Source organism: Ipomoea nil, unplaced genomic scaffold, assembly GCF_001879475.1.
Source record: "Ipomoea nil cultivar Tokyo-kokei standard unplaced genomic scaffold, Asagao_1.1 scaffold3069, whole genome shotgun sequence".
In the NCBI taxonomy this organism is placed as follows: domain Eukaryota; kingdom Viridiplantae; phylum Streptophyta; class Magnoliopsida; order Solanales; family Convolvulaceae; genus Ipomoea; species Ipomoea nil.
The window spans coordinates 1129060-1147216 of NW_017619497.1; the positions used below are offsets into that span (position 1 = coordinate 1129060).

At 35.0% G+C, this 18157-nt stretch overlaps 3 protein-coding genes across 6 annotated transcripts; 2 read left to right on the top strand and 1 right to left on the bottom strand.

Moving 5' to 3' along the window:
- Positions 1 to 270: 270 nt before the first annotated feature.
- LOC109165289 (uncharacterized protein At3g17950-like) lies at positions 271 to 1435 on the top strand. Its single transcript, XM_019313980.1, has 2 exons — positions 271 to 614; positions 716 to 1435. The coding sequence occupies exons 1-2, from the start codon at positions 531 to 533 to the stop codon at positions 1265 to 1267; spliced, it is 636 nt and encodes a 211-aa protein (XP_019169525.1). The 5' UTR covers positions 271 to 530; the 3' UTR covers positions 1268 to 1435.
- A 4078-nt stretch (positions 1436 to 5513) lies between these two features.
- LOC109165283 (serine/threonine-protein kinase 11-interacting protein-like) lies at positions 5514 to 10579 on the top strand. Of its 4 annotated transcripts, XM_019313973.1 has the most exons (7): positions 5514 to 6098; positions 6377 to 6634; positions 6894 to 7136; positions 7308 to 7457; positions 7559 to 7887; positions 7978 to 9152; positions 10251 to 10579. In XM_019313973.1, the coding sequence occupies exons 1-6, from the start codon at positions 5658 to 5660 to the stop codon at positions 8402 to 8404; spliced, it is 1848 nt and encodes a 615-aa protein (XP_019169518.1). In that variant the 5' UTR covers positions 5514 to 5657; the 3' UTR covers positions 8405 to 9152; positions 10251 to 10579. The 4 variants fall into 4 exon arrangements, with proteins under 4 accessions (XP_019169518.1, XP_019169515.1, XP_019169516.1 ...); XM_019313970.1 differs by having other exon boundaries at positions 7559 to 9152; XM_019313971.1 differs by lacking the exon at positions 10251 to 10579 and adding an exon at positions 9460 to 9634 and having other exon boundaries at positions 7559 to 9152.
- A 198-nt stretch (positions 10580 to 10777) lies between these two features.
- On the bottom strand, positions 10778 to 15423 carry LOC109165285 (surfeit locus protein 1). Its single transcript, XM_019313977.1, has 6 exons — positions 15118 to 15423; positions 14901 to 14998; positions 14208 to 14446; positions 13048 to 13222; positions 12673 to 12959; positions 10778 to 11281 (listed from the first exon to the last, which is right to left on the bottom strand). The coding sequence occupies exons 1-6, from the start codon at positions 15272 to 15274 to the stop codon at positions 11212 to 11214; spliced, it is 1026 nt and encodes a 341-aa protein (XP_019169522.1). The 5' UTR covers positions 15275 to 15423; the 3' UTR covers positions 10778 to 11211.
- Between the last annotated feature and the right edge of the window lie 2734 nt (positions 15424 to 18157).

The window sequence follows — 18157 nt, forward strand, 5'->3', positions numbered from 1 at the left end:
AAGTTTCACCTCTATGACCAGTTGAGCATTTGAGATTCTCCTCATACTTATATGGGTCAATTGCACTATATTTGAGATAAGATACAAGATTTGAACTTTAACAACGATAGTGTGAGAATTATGTTTAAAATGAATAGATTCTTTGTACCTATCTGTATTTGGTCTGATTTATTATGTCATTGAGTGACCGTAATTTACATCATTCTAAATGCTTTATCAAATCAAATGTAAAGAAACCTTGAGTTGAAATTTCAACATTTTGAAAGAAGATATTGTTTTACAATTTCCTCCAAAATTCCCTCTCTCTCTCACCAGTGAAGTATGATTGCGTAGTGCGGCCTTTCCCTTAACCCAATCCCACGTTTAGCTGGACCGCCATTCATGAAAACTCACTCTCTTACTCCAAACCCCCTTCCCATATCTTTCCTGTGAATCACCGCCTAATTTTCCACCTATCTTATCCTTCTCTTTCACTAAATTCTTCTCCAATTTTCACCTCTCAATTTTAAACTTTTCAACAAAAAATAACAATGTTAGATCCAGCCAATGATCTGCTTCCGCCGCCTTCATCTCCCACCAATTCTTCAATTTCTTCCTCCGATCTCGATACTGAGGTGTGGAATTGTATTATGTTCTTCGAATTTCGGTTTATTAGCTTGTATTTTGTTGTTTTTGTGTAGTGAATTTCAAATTTGAATGTGATGTGCGTGTGCAGTCTACTGGTTCGTTTTTCCATGATCGGAGTATTACCTTGGGGACGTTGATGGGAGTCACATTTCCCGCGCTGGCGTTCAGAGCTCCGTCGCAGTCTCAGCAACGGCAGGGCGCGGCGGAGGCCGCAGGAGGCGACAGCGGCGGCGCCAGGAGGAGGAGTAAGAGTGCGAAGAAGAAGAGTAGTAGAGTGGCGGCCGTCGCGGCTGCGGAGGAGGAGATGCATCGGCGCTGGCGGCGGCGGAGGTGGTGGAGGTTTTGCAGGGACGACGGCGACTCCAAGCCGGCCTCGCTGGGGGAGTTTCTCGAGGTGGAGCGGAGGTTCGGAGACGTGGCGTTTTACGGCGGCGGTGCCGCGGCGGCGGAGATTGAGGGCGTCGCGATGGAGGCGCAGCCGAGGAATGGACGGGCGCTGTTCGCCGACGGGAGAGTGTTGCCTCCGCCGGAAGCGGATGAGGAATCGACGGCCGGTGAAGCAGGGAGCGGCGGCTTGTGCCGATTCTCGGTGGTTTCGCTTTCGGGGATTTGCACTGGTGGTGCGGGATGCGTAGGATAATTAGCTTTTTGTTTTAAACACTTTTTTGCTTTAATCTTTAATGATTCACCCCATCTGCTACTTTGATTTGATATGAACTGTGATTATGATTATGGCCATTAAGTACCGTATTTATGGCCTTCTCAAATCTGAATGCCATTATGCCAATACCCAAATACATTATTATCATTTCCGCCTCATCACTTCACTCATAATCTTCCTCCAAAAAGTGAAATACCCAATCTCTAGAGCTGGACAAAGTATTCGGAAAGTTATAAATTACAGTGACCACTTTAAATATAATTCTGGCACTGTCATATCAGAAATTCAAACCTTAATTTCTTTTTTCAAATAATGACTAATAAACTCTAAATTCGTCACTTCACTCATAATCTTCACTCATTTAAGGATTGATGTTTAATAAACTAATTAAGAAAAAATAGAATAATTAATAAAAATTTGAAAAAAAAAAAAGTGAAGTAGGCATAATATAGAAGTTTTTATATTTAATTGTGTTATTTATATGCATTAAATATTTTTTAGTGGTTTTCTTCTTAAGATTATTTTCTAATGTTAATTAGATTTTAGTGAATTGATTGATTTCATCGTGATATCAATTAAAATGAAGTCACACAAAATATATTGGATTATATTGGTGTGATTAGTTTAAGTTAGATAACACTATCTATGTAATGTGAATTCAAATATATTCTTCTCTTTCATCAATGGAGGATTTCACTAGGTATACGGTGTACAATCAAATATATACAATCTCAGTCACCAAGCCAATTGCAAGATTGTCAACCGTCATTTTCACATGAGTTGATCACGGAGCCATTTCTACATGAGTAACAATCAAGCTCATTTAATTAGATTATAACATTTAAAAAAAAAAATTGGAGAACTTAGATAGATCAAGATAGAGTCCTTTTATAATTTATTTATATAGTCTATCAAATATTTTTGTTCAGATCCAAATCACCCAACAAAATTAGAAATAATTGAAATAAAAGGAAAAATGAAATCACCCAATTGAATACCACATGATCATAACCATGAACAACATTGTTTCACTCCTATGTGTAATATTTTCACTTCGGGTGTTATAAAACAATCCCATAGATTGACTTCATTTAATTCTTAGGCTTAACAATAAAGTCAAATTAATTTCACATACATACAACAAAAATTGAGTTCCAATTTTATTGAATGCATTAATTATGCTGAACGCCTAAATTTAACTCAGGAGAAAGACTCGTATACATATGCAAGCATAAACTTAGAAGAGGACAGCAAATGAGAGTTGTTCAATTGCAGACTTGCAGGCAAGGCAAGAGTACGGGAGCAGACGAGCGGTGTTTGTCAGCGAATAAAAATTTAGTAATTACGGATTTGAATTTACTTCTTTATAATAATAATAATAATAATAATAATAATAATAATAATAATAATAATAATAATTATTATTATTATTATTATTATTATTATTATTATTATTATTTGATTTGATTTTTTACCGAATCGTTTGGTATAACAAGATCCATTATTATTCGGTTGTTCAATATACTACCAGTTCAGTTTGGTTCTAGAAAACTGAACCGAATTGCTCACCCATAAACTAAGCTAAGGCGGGGGTGTATTCAATCAAGATTTTTATATACTTTCAAAGACTTTTAAAGTGATGGATTTTAAATGACTTTTGTATACTCTTTTTAAACCTTCATAGAATCTTTTAAACTTTCATAAATTTTGTACAACTCCATAAAATTATGTATGACAAACATTTATAAAATTCTAACAACTTTTTCATATTAATTAAAAAGTCTACAAAAAGTATATAAAACTCTAATGGGGTGTTTGGTTGGATGTAATTGTAATTATTTTCCTACCTTATTCCATGGCAATGCAAATTACAATGTTCGGTTGGAGAGAATTGCAATTCAATGCTTGTAAGAAAGGAAAAAGGAGAAGAAATGAAAACTATATCCTTAGTTGTTATTATTTTTAGTATTAGTATTATTAGTATTACACAATATAATGACATTTTTGTCTTTATACCACTCCTTTCCTTCTCATTCTCAATGATTATATTACTTCACCCCAAACAATGTAATTTGAATTCTTACATTATTCACATCTTATTCTTTTCTCTACCGAATTGCAATTCATTTCCTCTCAACCAAACACCCAGTAAATTGAATACACCCAAACATTACATAACTTCCATAAGATTTGAATACACCCTTACACCCAAATGTAAAACTATTTTCTTTTAGCCATAACTTGAAAAATTAAACTTAACACACACACACATAATAATAATAATACTCCGTAATAATAATAATAATAATAATAATAATAATAATAATAATAATAATAATAATAATAATAATAATGATGGACATATGTCTACATAAAATTAAAAGGAATAAGGGTCAAATAGGCCATCGAACTGCACCCAATAATACAATTAGGCCATCGAACTTTAAAAAGCTACAATTGGGTCCCTGAACTAACCAATTCTATTCAATTAGTCCAATTTGTAGGTTTTTCAAGTGGTTAGCAGGTCACCAATTTTCAAAATATTTTTTAAAAATTATTATTTAATATTAATAATTAAAATTTAAAAAAAAAAAAAAAAAAAAAAAAAAAAAAAAACAAACAAACAAACAAACAAACCAGATCGCCGGAGACGGAGAAGGTTTCTTCGTCTCCGGCTATGGAGACGAAGATAAGTTATCTTCGTCTCCATAGCCGGAGGCGAAGAAGTTATCTTCGTCTCCATGGCCGGAGACGAAGAGACTCTTCGTCTCCGGCCATGGAGACGAAGAGTTTCTTCGTCTCTGGCCGGAGACGAAGGAACCTTCTTCGTCTCCGGCCAGAGACGAAGAAGTTAACTCCGTCTCCATGGCCGGAGACGATAACTTCTTCTCTTTTTTTTTTTTCTTTTTTTTTTTTTAATTTTGAATAATTATTTTAAATAATAATTTTTAAAAAATATTTTAAATTAGAGGTGACCTGCTAACAACCTGAAAAACCTACAAATTAAACTAATTGAATAGAATTGGTTAGTTCGGGGACCTAATTGTAGCTTTTTAAAGTTCGGTGGCCTAATTGCATTATTGAGTGTAGTTCGATGACCTATTTGACCCTTATTCCAAATTAAAAATAATTATAATGTTGTAGCGAATAGCAATTAAAAATAGACATATGATTAATAAAATAGAAAAACTCAATTATATTTAAAATTTTATTATTGTTACAAACGACAACAAAATTTTGTTGCGGTTTACAGTAACATAATTTGTTAATGCGAACAACAAATTATTGTTACGGTTCGCAGCAAAAGAAATTGCTTAATGATGTTGGCATATTTTTTTTTTTAATTTTTGTTGTTGTTGTTGTTGTTGTTGTTGTGAACAGCAACAAATGTTGCTATTTGCAACAACAAATTATGTTGCTGCGAACCGCAACAAAATTTTGTTGATGTTCACAACAAAAACTTCAAATATATATATTTTTAATAAATATGTGTAAAAATAAAAAAGATAAAAATAAAAAGTATATAAATAAAATATATATATATATATATATATATATATATATATATATATACAAGTTATGAAGCATACCATATAATTTGGTAGGAATGATTCAAACAAAGAAAAAAATCTATAGAAAAAATTAAAAAGTTTGGGATGGGAGAGTTGGATTTCAACTATTCATTATATTTGTGAAGAAAAAGTCTACATAAATCATGATTTAGTAGAGCCTTTTTTTGTGTGTGTGTAAGCCACGAGCTAGGTCTTTCTTTGTCCGTTTAACAGTCCAGGTCCACCCGACAAATTCTCTTTCGCTCCGGGAGGCACAGGAGCTAGCCCAAGAAAAATTGTCACTTGTGGGAATCGAACCCGATTTAGTAGAGTCCATAAAAGTTAATAAGTTGTTAGAATACCTGTAGGCTTTTAAAACAAAAGTCTTAATCCAAGTATATTTTAATGACTTTTTAAAAATCTGAATCAAATACTAGGTGACTATTAAATAGTCTTTATAACTCGAGATCAAATACCACAATCTTTAAAAGTTTATAAAAATCTTGATTATATACACTTTTAAAAATAAAATGACACATATATATAAATTTAGGATAAAAATGAATTGGGATAAGGATAAAAATGAATTAACTGTATTTTTAAAGATAAAAATATTAGAAGGATTTATAGCTGTTATCAACACGTCATGATAGCCCCACTCATGCAGCCAGGTGTCTCCTGGAATAATGCTTCGCTTAACCTCACCTCAGTCCTCGCCCACGTCGTCTCCCATGGCGGTTCTCCCTCCCGATAAACTATTAGATTATAATATGCATTTGGAGATCCGAATCCATATTTAAAGGTCCGAATTGACAGAGATGGCGATAGTTACCGGAGACTGGTATGTCGACTCACTGGTGAAGTTCGTGGAGAGCCATGCGGAGCTGTTGATTGAAGGGACGCTAGTGCTCAAACTCAACCCTGTCGGCCTCCACTACGTGCACTCCAGGCTCGAGGCGCTGGCGGAGTTAGAAAGCTTGCTCGCCGGTGCTCCGGTGGATTACTTCCGTGCTTACGTCTCGGACCTAGGTGACCACCGCGCTCTCGAGCAGCTCCGTCGGATTCTCTGCCTCCTAACGTCGCTTAAGGTCTTCTCCGTGCTGCCGCCCCCGGCCAGGGACCCCTCGCCTCTGTCGCTGCTGCCTTTTACCAGGCTTAAGGTTCTGGAGCTAAGAGGATGTGATCTCTCGACCTCCGCCGCTCGTGGACTTCTCCAACTCAGGCAATCTTTGGAGAAATTGATTTGTCATAACTCAACTGTGAGTTCGATCTGGCGTATCAATTTTATTTTATTTTATTTTATTTTTCCTATTTGATTGGTTTGGTCTCGATTGAAGAATCAATAATTGTGCTGCACTATTCAGTATTCACATTACATTTTCATTGAAGAAACCGGAAAAGAGATAACAACTACTGAACAACCGAATGCAGAATATATAAATAAAAAGTAATCTAACATTACCATCCATTTGTTCTCCAGACTATGTTTGTTTGTAGACTTCATATTGTAATTCTCCTTTTAATGGAATTGGCTTAGGATGCATTACGGCATGTATTTGCGAGTAGAATAGCTGATATAAAGGATTCTCCACAGTGGAATCGGTTGTGGTTTGTTTCATGTGCTTGCAATGGTTTGCTTCTCATGGATGAATCCTTACATCTCCTTCCCGCTGTCGAAACACTTGATTTGAGCAGGAACAAGTTTGCTAGAGTGGATAATCTTCGAAAGTGCCCCAGATTGAAGCATCTAGATATAGGGTTTAATCACCTTAGAACTGTTGCATCATTTAGTGAGGTAAGGCACAGCCTTCTATTCTGCTAATTAATGGAGAAGTTAGAGTTAAATTATCGCAAAAATCATTTTATTAGCATGACTTGCTCATTGATGTTCATATGTTACTAGCATCTTTTGTGCTGATGAATTTAACTGGATCTGGGTAGAAAATATATGAGTAAGTCATTTGTTATGTTTAATGGTAGTACATTTGCTTCTAGTTAGTACAGGGTAGAATATTTTAAACCAATATATAGATAGTACGTATTGCTCTATGCAGGTTTCATCTCATATTGTTAAGCTTGTTTTGAGGAATAACGCTTTGACTACATTGCGTGGGATTGAGAATTTGAAATCACTTGAGGCACTTGATCTATCCAACAATATAATCTCTAGTTTCTTTGAGATAGAAATCCTTGGTGGACTGTCATCTTTGCAAAATTTATGGTTAGAAGGAAATCCTCTTTGTTGTGCAAGATGGTACAGAGCCCATGTGCTCAGCTTTTTTCCTTATCCAGACAAAGTAAGTTGTCCCACTCTCAAAGAGTCTGTTCAATTTTGTTTGTTTTTTTTTTCTTCACTTTTTTTGTTTTACTATTTTAATTTCTAATGTAAAATTAGATTAATTACTTGAGTATTAGCTATTTTAGTATGAACTAAGACTTCTTTCCTTTATTTTGCTTGTATGTATTAGTTGAAACTAGATGAAAAGAAACACACAAAAAGTGATTTATGGAAGAGGCAAATACTTATTGCCAGGAGGCAGAAACGCCCTGCTAGTTTTGGATTTTATTCATCAGCAAGAGATGATACTAAACCAGAAGGAATCATCAACACAAAAAAAGTACCCTCTTATGCTAACCAGCAGTTTACATTAACTAAGTTAATTTCTTTTCCTCATATGCCTTTAGTAACATTGAATTTCCTTTCATATAAAATTTCCAGAAAAAGGTACCCCGATTTGTTAGCATTAACGATGCAGAAGAAAGTACATGCCTGTGTTCAGATGAAGATTCAGTCTCTTTTGTTAATGAGATTCATAGCAAAGAGAAGAATGCCATTTCAGATGAAGAATCTGGAATTGTAGATTTGATGAATAGGATTGAATTTATTAAGAAAGAAAATAATGGTCTATGGTTGCAGGAGTTCAAAGATTGGATGGATTGTGACAATTGTGTTGTGGGTGTTAATGGTAAAGGGACTAATTTAAAAGCGGAGAAAGGTAAACAAAGGAAAGGAAAGATGAGAGGCAAGCAGGATGATGAGAGCTCAAGGTACATATCCAACTCTGTTCAATTTTCTGGAGAAAATGGCAATATGGAAGTTCTAGAATCTGATACTTTCTTTGCTGAATCATCCCTTAGTTTCAGTGAAAAAAAGTACACTGATCAGATAAGTGAAACAGAATCAATGGTTTTTGTGGGTCATGTTGATTTGAACTTTAACAGTATGAAAAGCACCAGAAATAACCAGGAGAATGTTAAAATTTTAAATGATGAGGAGCTTCTTTCTGGACATGCAAGAATCTCTCCTTTTGATTCTTCTGAATTCCCCTCTCAGAACAACAGTTTCACGACTATACCTTCAATTAATACTACTTTGGATGCTAGCCATGGATCACCTCCCCATTACAAGGAGGATATTTTGTATCAACGCCTCAACTTAGAAGAAGAGTTTCTCCAGCTATCTTCAGAGACATTCTCTGTAGCATCATCTGATACCGATACAAGTTCCAGTAAAGATGATTCTGCTCAGTATGGGGAATTCATATCTCCGAAGATCAATTTTTAGTTGAGGATATCTATCTCAGATATGAGTGTGCATGGATGGATTAAATTTTTCCTGCAAAATGTTCCATAAATGATGCAATTATGAAAATCTGCCTTTGAGCCAAATTCCAAGCATACCTCATCCAGCTGTATCGAGGTTCAACAAACAGATAGATCCTCAATCTATTTTATAGAAAGTTTGGTGAAGCAAGAGGAAAATTGGTTGGAGAAGAAAATACCTTAAAAGGAAATCTTCAAAGAGAATGATGTCTTCCACTACCTGAGGAAACTAATTCAAGAAGACAAGATGGAGCAAGTAAAGAAATCCAATTAAAAATCAATTAGAGATGGTGAAGATGGGATTTATTCTGTAAGCAATTTCCAGAAACTTGCTATTGGAGATAACTTGTCAAAGGACTACAATAAAAGAGCGTGGAAACTATGGAAATGAAAAATCAAACAGAGACGGTGAAGATGGGATTTATTCTATTGGGAAATTACAGAAAGCTGCTGTGGACATATAACTTGTTGAAGTGCTAGGATAAAAGTGCATGTAAATTGTTTAAGAGTCTCACGTTGAAAAAATAAGAGAGAATGTATAAGTTTATAAGATCATTGGTTGGATTCAATCTTTTAATGTGGTTTGACCCATGTGCATTATAGGACTCTAGCCCGCCCAATCTTCTAACAGAAGTAAGAGTTAATGAAACCATCCAGAAATGCAGGAGGTGCCATTGTTTGCTCCAGGAACAGTCTAAGTGCATTGACAGGTAATGCTTCAACTACAACACTTTCTTTAGAATATTTAAAATTAATGATCAAAATGATGTGCCTGTTTTAACTTTTAACAGTAAACTCAAGTTAATGAGCACTCTTCTTAAAGTTTTGAATATGTAAAATTTGTTATCAAGCTCTAGTGAGCAGTTTATTATGGCATCTATATTTGAAACAGTAATATATGGCTTTATTACCTGCTTAAAATTTACTTTTGGTAGCATTAGCTATGTTATCACATGCATTTTAGTATTTATGCGAGATATATTTCCTGATCTCAATGGACATTAGTTGGTCCTTTAGGCTTTTTGGAGCTTGGTGTGGAGTATCAATCAATCATACAGGTTTGGTAATTAAACCCAATGATCATTTTATGCCTGTTTCTAAATGATTCAAATCTTTACTAGGTTTATTTAGGCCCTTTTACATCCTGTTTGTACTGTTGACAATAAACGTGTATATAGAAATTTCTTCTTTATTTTTTTAGTTCATTTTTTACCAACAAAACAATCCTAACTAAAAGTCAAAATCTCTTATGAGAACGTTTCACGGATCTTTATTTGTGAGACATGTCGGATTTTGCTATAAATATTGCATTTTTCCTCATAAGTATTACAATTTTCTTCATAAGTAATTCTTAAATCCTAATATTACATTAATTTAAAAGTATTACATTTTTTATAAAAAAAAAAAAATCCAAGTATTACACTTTCTCTCATGAGTACTAATTAATCAATTTATTTTGAAAAGTATTACATTTTTTTCTCGTAACTCTTCAACCCCTTAATATTACATTTTTTTTTAATTATATTTAAAAGTATTACATTTTTTCATAAAACTATTACATTTTTTCTTTATACGTAACAAATAATTTATTCATGAATAGTATTACATTTTTCAACATAAATATTACATAAGACGATCTGACAAGAGAGTCTGTCACACTTACTAAAAATTTAATTAGTAGTTAATTCAAGTATATTTAATTCCTATATAATCGACTAAATGATTGGTAGGATAGGAACCTTTGCTTCTACTTTATATTTAGTATCACTGCCTCACAGCAGGTCCCTTGCTTCTGTGTTTATGTTCAGGGCAAAGAACTGACCACTAAGCTAAGAGGAAAAAGGCGTTTCACAGATGCAGTACCAATCAGCCAAGAGAAGCCAAGTCTCTGGTCTCTTGATATGGCTCTCAAAGATACTAGCTTAGTAACAAAATGCAGTATAATAATATAAATAAGGGTCTAAAACAAGACCCAAGTACCATGTAACCGTTTTCTTTAACAAGAAGCGGAATAAACTTGTTTCTAACAAACCACATTAAACAGAAATTAATGTAAATAAAAATTATTGTACCTTTCAAAAAAAAAAAAATTATTGTACACTGTATAATGATAATTTATGTAACACATTTCATTCCATTCGTTGGGTCTGAGCTAATTATCCTCCGGTTAAGAGAACCATCTTGGAAGATTATTTCTGTTCAATTTAGTTGAGAATACATTTGTCCAAACTAATAAATAAAAACTAAAAGCAGAATACCATCAGTCAGACCAAAGTTAGAACTAATTAAGTACGGAGTAATTATTCTTATAATACTTTTGTATGTATTTAAGATATGCAATGAATGGGGATTATTTATAATAATAAAAAAAAAAATTACATTAAACGTCTGATGAAAATTTGACAATGACCAATTTAGCAGGCCATATGAAGTTGTAAAAGCTAACAAAAATGAAGGCTTGCATTATCTGTCTGAAGTTGGGTAAAATTGAAACAGAATCTTAAAAACGGAGAACAAATACCACAATGTAGTAGTCTTTTCTTCACCCATCAAAGTTTTCACTTTTCAGCAATGTCACCACTTCCAAACAATTTGGATCTCGGTAGCATCTCAATGAATGCAATGCTGGTTATTTGGAGTGGCAAATATAGAACAGGATCCGAGTTCTCTACCTGACTGCTTACTGCTTAGACAGAAAAACATCTATTGCTGAAAGATATAAGGGATTTACTTGTGAATCATGAATGTCAGTGTTCCCCTTTGGGATTGCTATCTATGCCCTTTCTTTGGCTTAAGTCTTTTAAAAGCCATGAATGTCACTGCAGCTGACAGAGAATACCTGCACAATAATTTTAAAATGACAATAAGGTTTTTAAGGTAACACTCCTAGAATACATACACACACACACACACACACACACACACACATATATATATATATAGGGGCAGGATCAAATGAGAACCACTAGTCCGGTGCGAATGTGTAAACCGCACAATCTGACATTATAAGATGCACAATCGTAAATTTTAGGGTGTGTTTGGTTGATGGGTTTTGCCCATAAGAATGAGTATGAAAGTGATTGTTATTGTTTGGTTGATAGGTTTTTAGAACACTACTATGGGTTTCGAATACCCCATGAATTGAAAAACTCATACCCAAATAAAATAAGGGTTTCATTCCCTTATTCATTCTCAAGCACTACTATTAGTAACCATTCTCATTCCACCCTACTACCAAACATGTTAAATACTTTCACCAAAACCCATTACCATTACCAAGTATTTGATATCCATTCCGATTCCGATTCCGATTCCGATTCTCATGTGCGAACCAAACACACCCTTAAAGATGCACAATCCAAATTACAAAAGTAATTACAGAAATGCGTGTTTCCAAGATGCACAATCACTTATCCACGAATGCACAATCAGGCATTACATTATGCACAAAAGGCCGAAAGGGGGTTTGCACGTTCCTATAGGAAAAGTGGTTCTCATTTGATCTTGCCCCTATATATATATATATATCTTCATAATTTCACCTAAGAAAACCTAAACAGAATCATATAGTAATCTATATATATATATATATATATATATATATATATATATATATATATATATATATATATATATATATATATAGTTTATGTTCTTCATAATTTCACCTAAGAAAACCTAAACAGAATCATATAGTAATCTAATATCAAATCCGCAACTAGCAAGAACAAGCAAGAACAAGCTATCACTTCAGCTCTACCTGCACTTCCCATACTGCAAGCCGTAGCCGATGTGGCAAACTGGCAATTCAAAATAGGCACATGGTATTCAAACTAAATCTACCTCATTATCCATTAACAAAGTATTAGAACCAAGACACATCCAAAGTTTTCACAACAGCCAATTCCCACGACCATTCATTTCACTTTTATCATTATATGTTTACTTCATATGCCAAAGTAATGAAAGTATAGAGGATTTAGCATTCACTTCACTCTCATTATATGTTTGGTTCTCCGTATACCCAAGTAAGAATGCAGCAAAACCTCTTTATCACAGTCAGTTAAAACTGCTAAATCAATGAAGAATTGAATAGTAGTAATTAGGGCATACTAGGATGGTGAAGTAAAAGGACAATTTGACATTAACCAGATTATAATAGAAAAAACATTAGGATAAGAAAGAAAATTATATGCAATAGTGTAGAAAGCATTAAGGAATAGGGAATACCATGTCAACATGTAGTTAAGATGGTCTTGAGGCATTACGGAACTGCTAATTAATGTATTTAAATCCTTTGGAACTGGGTATGGATTGCTGGGATCAACATTATCATTGACGTCTTCAATGTAGAGTGTGGTCTCGGGAAACCCACAAGCACGCGCAATTGCAGGAACATCAACATAAAACCACTGGTAGGAACTTGGATCATTTGCCGGAACGAATATGCTAGGCTTTTCACTTCCTCGAACAACTCCAACAACTTCTACAGGAGCTACTACAGAAGGAACTTCTTCCTGTTGATTGAACACAAGGCACTATTATCTAGAGTTCATATCATATGTCAGTATTTACAAGGCCACCAAAAGTATAGCAATAAAAAACCTCTATATACTTGGGTTTCTTTGACCAAAATCTCCACCAGGAACTTTTTTCATTTTCTGGAATGGACGAGGATATTGGAGTTGAAGACTGTTTATCATTTTCTGACACTTGTAGAGACTTGTCCCTCCAACTGCGTGGTACCCATCCTCTATTGACGAGAATTGGCGATTGGGTGCTGATCAATGAATTTTTAAATTCATTTAGATACAGAAAATGATATGCAGGAAAAAAAATTAATCTCATGCTCTCATTTTTTTGTTCTTTTTTTTTTTTTTTTTTTTTTTTTTTTTTTTTTAAATTTTTGTGTAATAAAGAAAGATAAGAGGCCATATTATACAGAATTCAGAGATTTGATATATGAAACGATATGAATAATTAGAAGAGGATTGATTACAAGAACTACTGATACTCCATATTTATTCCTCATTTTGACCATGCTTGAAAAATAAATACAGAAACAGTACAGAACAAAAATTTCACACTCAAGAAGCTATGGTCCATCACTTCTTTGTTTTAGAAATATATTATGGCCCTGTCTGATAACATAGTTAGCTTATCAGGCAATTTTGGCTTATTTGACCACTATTAGTTGTTTGACTTGGTTAAACATTCAATATAAGTGTTTGATTAATTAGCTTTTTGTAATAACTTATTGCTCCGAAATGCTAAAATTCCAAAAACTGCTCAAAGCAGCTTTTTCAATTAGCTTTTTGAGAAAGTCGTTTTGTATGTAATCAGCTATTAGCTATCAGCTAACAACTAATTTACCAAACATCTTTTTACAATAAGCTAATGCTATCAACTACTCAAACCCACTAACCTAATCAGCTAACAGCTATTTACCAAACACCCCCTATATCATCTTCAAGATTATACTAATCCAGTCAACCTTACATCAGTTGCTTGCTCTGCCTTCAATATCTAGATGAGAAGAATATTCGGTCATATGTGGGTTCAAGAGAACAATCCTAAAAGAAAGAAAGTTACTCAAAAGACACAGAAAGAACTAGTTTGTGATATACCACTCAAATACAGGGAGCTAATTACCCAGAACCACAGCTGACTCTAAGCAGTTTATACAAGAAGGGAAAGCAAGAAACATGAATTCACAACAACTACCTCAAGAATGGAAAACCAAAATTCTATATGTTGCACTCTACCTCTCTGGGTCATCAGAGACTGGCTCAAGAGGAGTAATAATGTAGTAGCCATTTTCTGTCACCCCTGAAATGCTTCTAGAACGGGGGCCAACATAGACAGACTTCTCCTCATTGAAAACCCCTCTACATAGCACCTTCCTGAACTCCAGGTTATTAAGATCTTCACTAGAATGTGTAGCCTCATTACATTTTAGAGGTTCCATTTCCAATCTATTTTGTCTGTACTCCAGCATCTCAACCTATAAGAATGGCAATAACACATCAGCAAATATCAAACTCCATTTCCTCTAAACACAGGCAATTGAGTATCAAGTAGAACAATCGCGGCGGAGGATATTAGTATTGTATCAAATAGCAATCAAAAGTTTGAAACAAAGGATCTATATATATATATATATATATATATATATATATATATATATATATATATATATATATATATATATATATATAGACATTACAAGTTGTACAATCCTAATTTCAAATTAATTACAAAAATGACACCGCATTTTTTTAGAAATTACTTTCCAGTGTGCTTTGATAGTAGTTTTTCAAGTGCACAATCAGTCATTACAAATTGCACATTGCACAAAATAGTTCGCAGGTACATACTGGAAGACCGATTCTCATTTGATACTGATTCTATATATATGCCAATAGAAGTTGTATGAAGAAGCATGAAATTGGAACGACCTTTTCTCGTCTTCTGAAGATTTGCCAGGTGCCAAGACCAAATGTGATAGCTCCAGGTACGAAAAGAAAAATCTTGGACCATGTTGACCGATCATTCTCTGATCAGAGCATCAATGAAAAAAAAAACTGCCAGATCAATAGCTTAAGAAAACGATTAAACCTGAGATCTTTTGTTCCAAAATTAATACACTCCGCGTACATATATACGCAAACTTGCCTGAAGGTTGATTCTGAGAGACACTGGAGACAGCAGGCGCAGCGGTTGAGAAGGGAGAAGAGTGTGGGAGGTGAGGAGCCCACTTGAAGGATACGGCTGAGCCGCCACCTGCACGGAGGAGGATTCTCGTTACACTTCTGGAGACGGCGGTGGCCATGATGATGAAACTGGCATTTGAAACGTCGTCGTTGTATAGCCAGTGTCGATCGAAAATTCGAAATTGGAGCAAAACTTTTGGGGTGTGAGACCTGAGAGGGCTTAAGCGCAAAAGTGAAGTGAAGAGGGTTTTGCGGTAATTATCCCCTGCGGAGGAGTGCACGGGCAAACGGTCCAACACCTTGCAATGACGGATCCTACTCTAAGATTGCAATTATATCGTGGAACATAGTCCAAAAACGATGCCGTTTCTTTAAGTAAAGAAACGGCAGCTTTTGTAAGTAAAGACACGGCAGCTGTTACAGCTTAATGGAATGTGTATTTTTGGTATGTTAATTACTAAATGAAATTACAGTATATTTAAATTGACACTACAATTCTGCTCTGGATAATTGTTATGCTGGTTGTGTCCTCAAGGATTATTTCAATCTTAAATGACAGTTTGATTATGTGTCGTTTCGCTTTATTCATAGATCAGCGAATGAGCTTGCTCATGCGTTGGCAAGGGAAGCTTCTTCTCAGTCTGGTCCTCGTAGTTGGTTTTCAGTATATCCTTCATGTATTCAACAGTTAATTTCTTATAACTAATATATTTGTTTTTTAGCTTTCAAAAAAAAAAAAAAACTGACATTGCCTCACGTATTATTTTTATATTATCAAATGAAACTGCAATTGAATTGAAATGAAGTTATAGTTGTATTGAAATGAAACTACAGTGTATACAAAATGAAACAAAATAACAATTTCACATATTTGAGTGTATATTGTCCAGCAAAATTGTAGTTATATCAAAATGATACTGTAGTTGTGTTGAAATTAAACTGTAGTGTATATAAATGAAACTGAATAACATTTCACATATTTGAGTGTATATTGTGCAATTAAAATGTAGTTATATCGAAATGATAATGTAGTTGTGTTGTAATGAAAGTATAGTGTATATAAAATAAAACTGAATAACAGTTTCATATATTTGAGTACAATTTCGCATATTTGAGTGTATAATATCGAATGAAACTGTAGTTATATCGAAATGAAACTGTAGTTGTGTTGAAATGAAACTACAATGTATACAAAATGAAACTGAATATGTTATACAATCAAAGTTAGTTTTAGCGGACGGCACGAAACGGTGCGGAACAGGTGGTTTCTTTTCATTAACAGCATGTTTGGTTCACGGAATAAATTTTGAGGTAATAGGAATGCTATTCCATAAGGAATAGAATAAGAATTGTTTTCTATTGTTTGGTTCGCGGAAGGAATAGACTTTAGGAATTATATTACAGTGTTTGGTTGGTTTAAGGAATAGAAATGATATATGTCTTAAAAGACATAAATACCCTTATAAAAATATGTGGTGGTGGCGGCGATGGTGATGGTGGCGATGTCGGTGGTGGTGGTGGTAGTGGTGGCGGTAGCGGTGGCAGTGGTGGTGGTAGTGGTAGTGGTGGTGGCGGTGGTAGTGGTAGTAGTGGTGGCGGCGGTGGTGGAGATGGTGGTGGCGATGGTGATATATATATATATATATATATATATATATATATATATATATATATATATATATATATATATATATATATATACACACACACACACACACACACACACACACACACACAAAAGGGTGTTTTCGGTATTAGACTACAAAAGCTATTCCCGAATACTTGGGAATAGCTAATACCAGGGGTCCCCTAGGAATAATTATTCCCCCTGCAAAGGGAATAGCTCATTCCAGGGAATGCTATTCCCAACCACGAAAAGACAAACCAAACAATAGAATAGGTATATTCTCGGGAATGGTATTCCATTCCCGACCTATTCCATAAACCAAAGACACTGTAAAAGAAACGACACTGTTGTGATGTTTGGACTAAAATGCATTGTGGATCGCGGTCCACAATATAATTTGCCAGTCTAAGAGCATTCCCATTAGGGGATTTAGGACCAGTTTTTGAGGAGGAATAAGTGAGGTGGAGGAGAGAGAGGGAAGAGAGAGAGAGAGTATATGGGGTTATTGCAGGAGGATGGAGTTTTTTGGTCTCCTTGAGTGGGCCCCACAATAAAAAAAAAAAAAAAAAAAAAGAGCAGGTGCAGTCACCTTGTGTGGAGTGCACTTTTGCGCCCAGACAGGCGCGTGTACTACACGCGCTCATTGGGCGCGTTTAGCGACTTTTTTTATTTTTCTTTTGTTGACATTTTTTTTTTTGTTTTTACCTCCATTCCCTCATTTTCTCTTTCCTAATCACACCTATAAAAACTCCTAAAAACACACAAAAAACCCCACTATTGAGGATATAATATGATCAATAGTGTCCAAGACTATTGGCGTGCCCTTCATGCACTCGGCAGCCTCGGAGGCTATAGCCACTAGCCTCCGCATGTGTCCCCTACAATTTCCTATAAATACCCAGTTAGATAATTGTAGGGGAGCCTTTAGCTCTTTATCTCTCTAGAATACATGTCGACTCGGGAACACCTACGGTCCCATCTACTCGAGCCCCAACGTCCAAATACACATTATTTAATAACACATATTCATATGTATATCCAGTAGAATTTACCACATCAGTTAGGCACCGTTTGTGGGGACCGAAAACCCAGTCGTGACGGGGAGGAAAGTTTCGAGCGTGCAGTGTTCGACCTCCACTCTCAATTGCCTCTTCGACTCGGACGCTGCAAGTCGGATCATCCACTCCCAATTCAGTCAACTTTGACACTACCAATGTAGGTGAAGTTTACCCATTCTCCCAGAGCCTAGTGGTAAATCCTTTTATGCTCAGCTCGGTTCCCGGATGGGACTTCGCCTCTCTAAGGTGGGGGCACCCACCTCCAAACCCTTTCACGGTGGACTCATTTCCATATCAACCCATGTTCCAACCACACC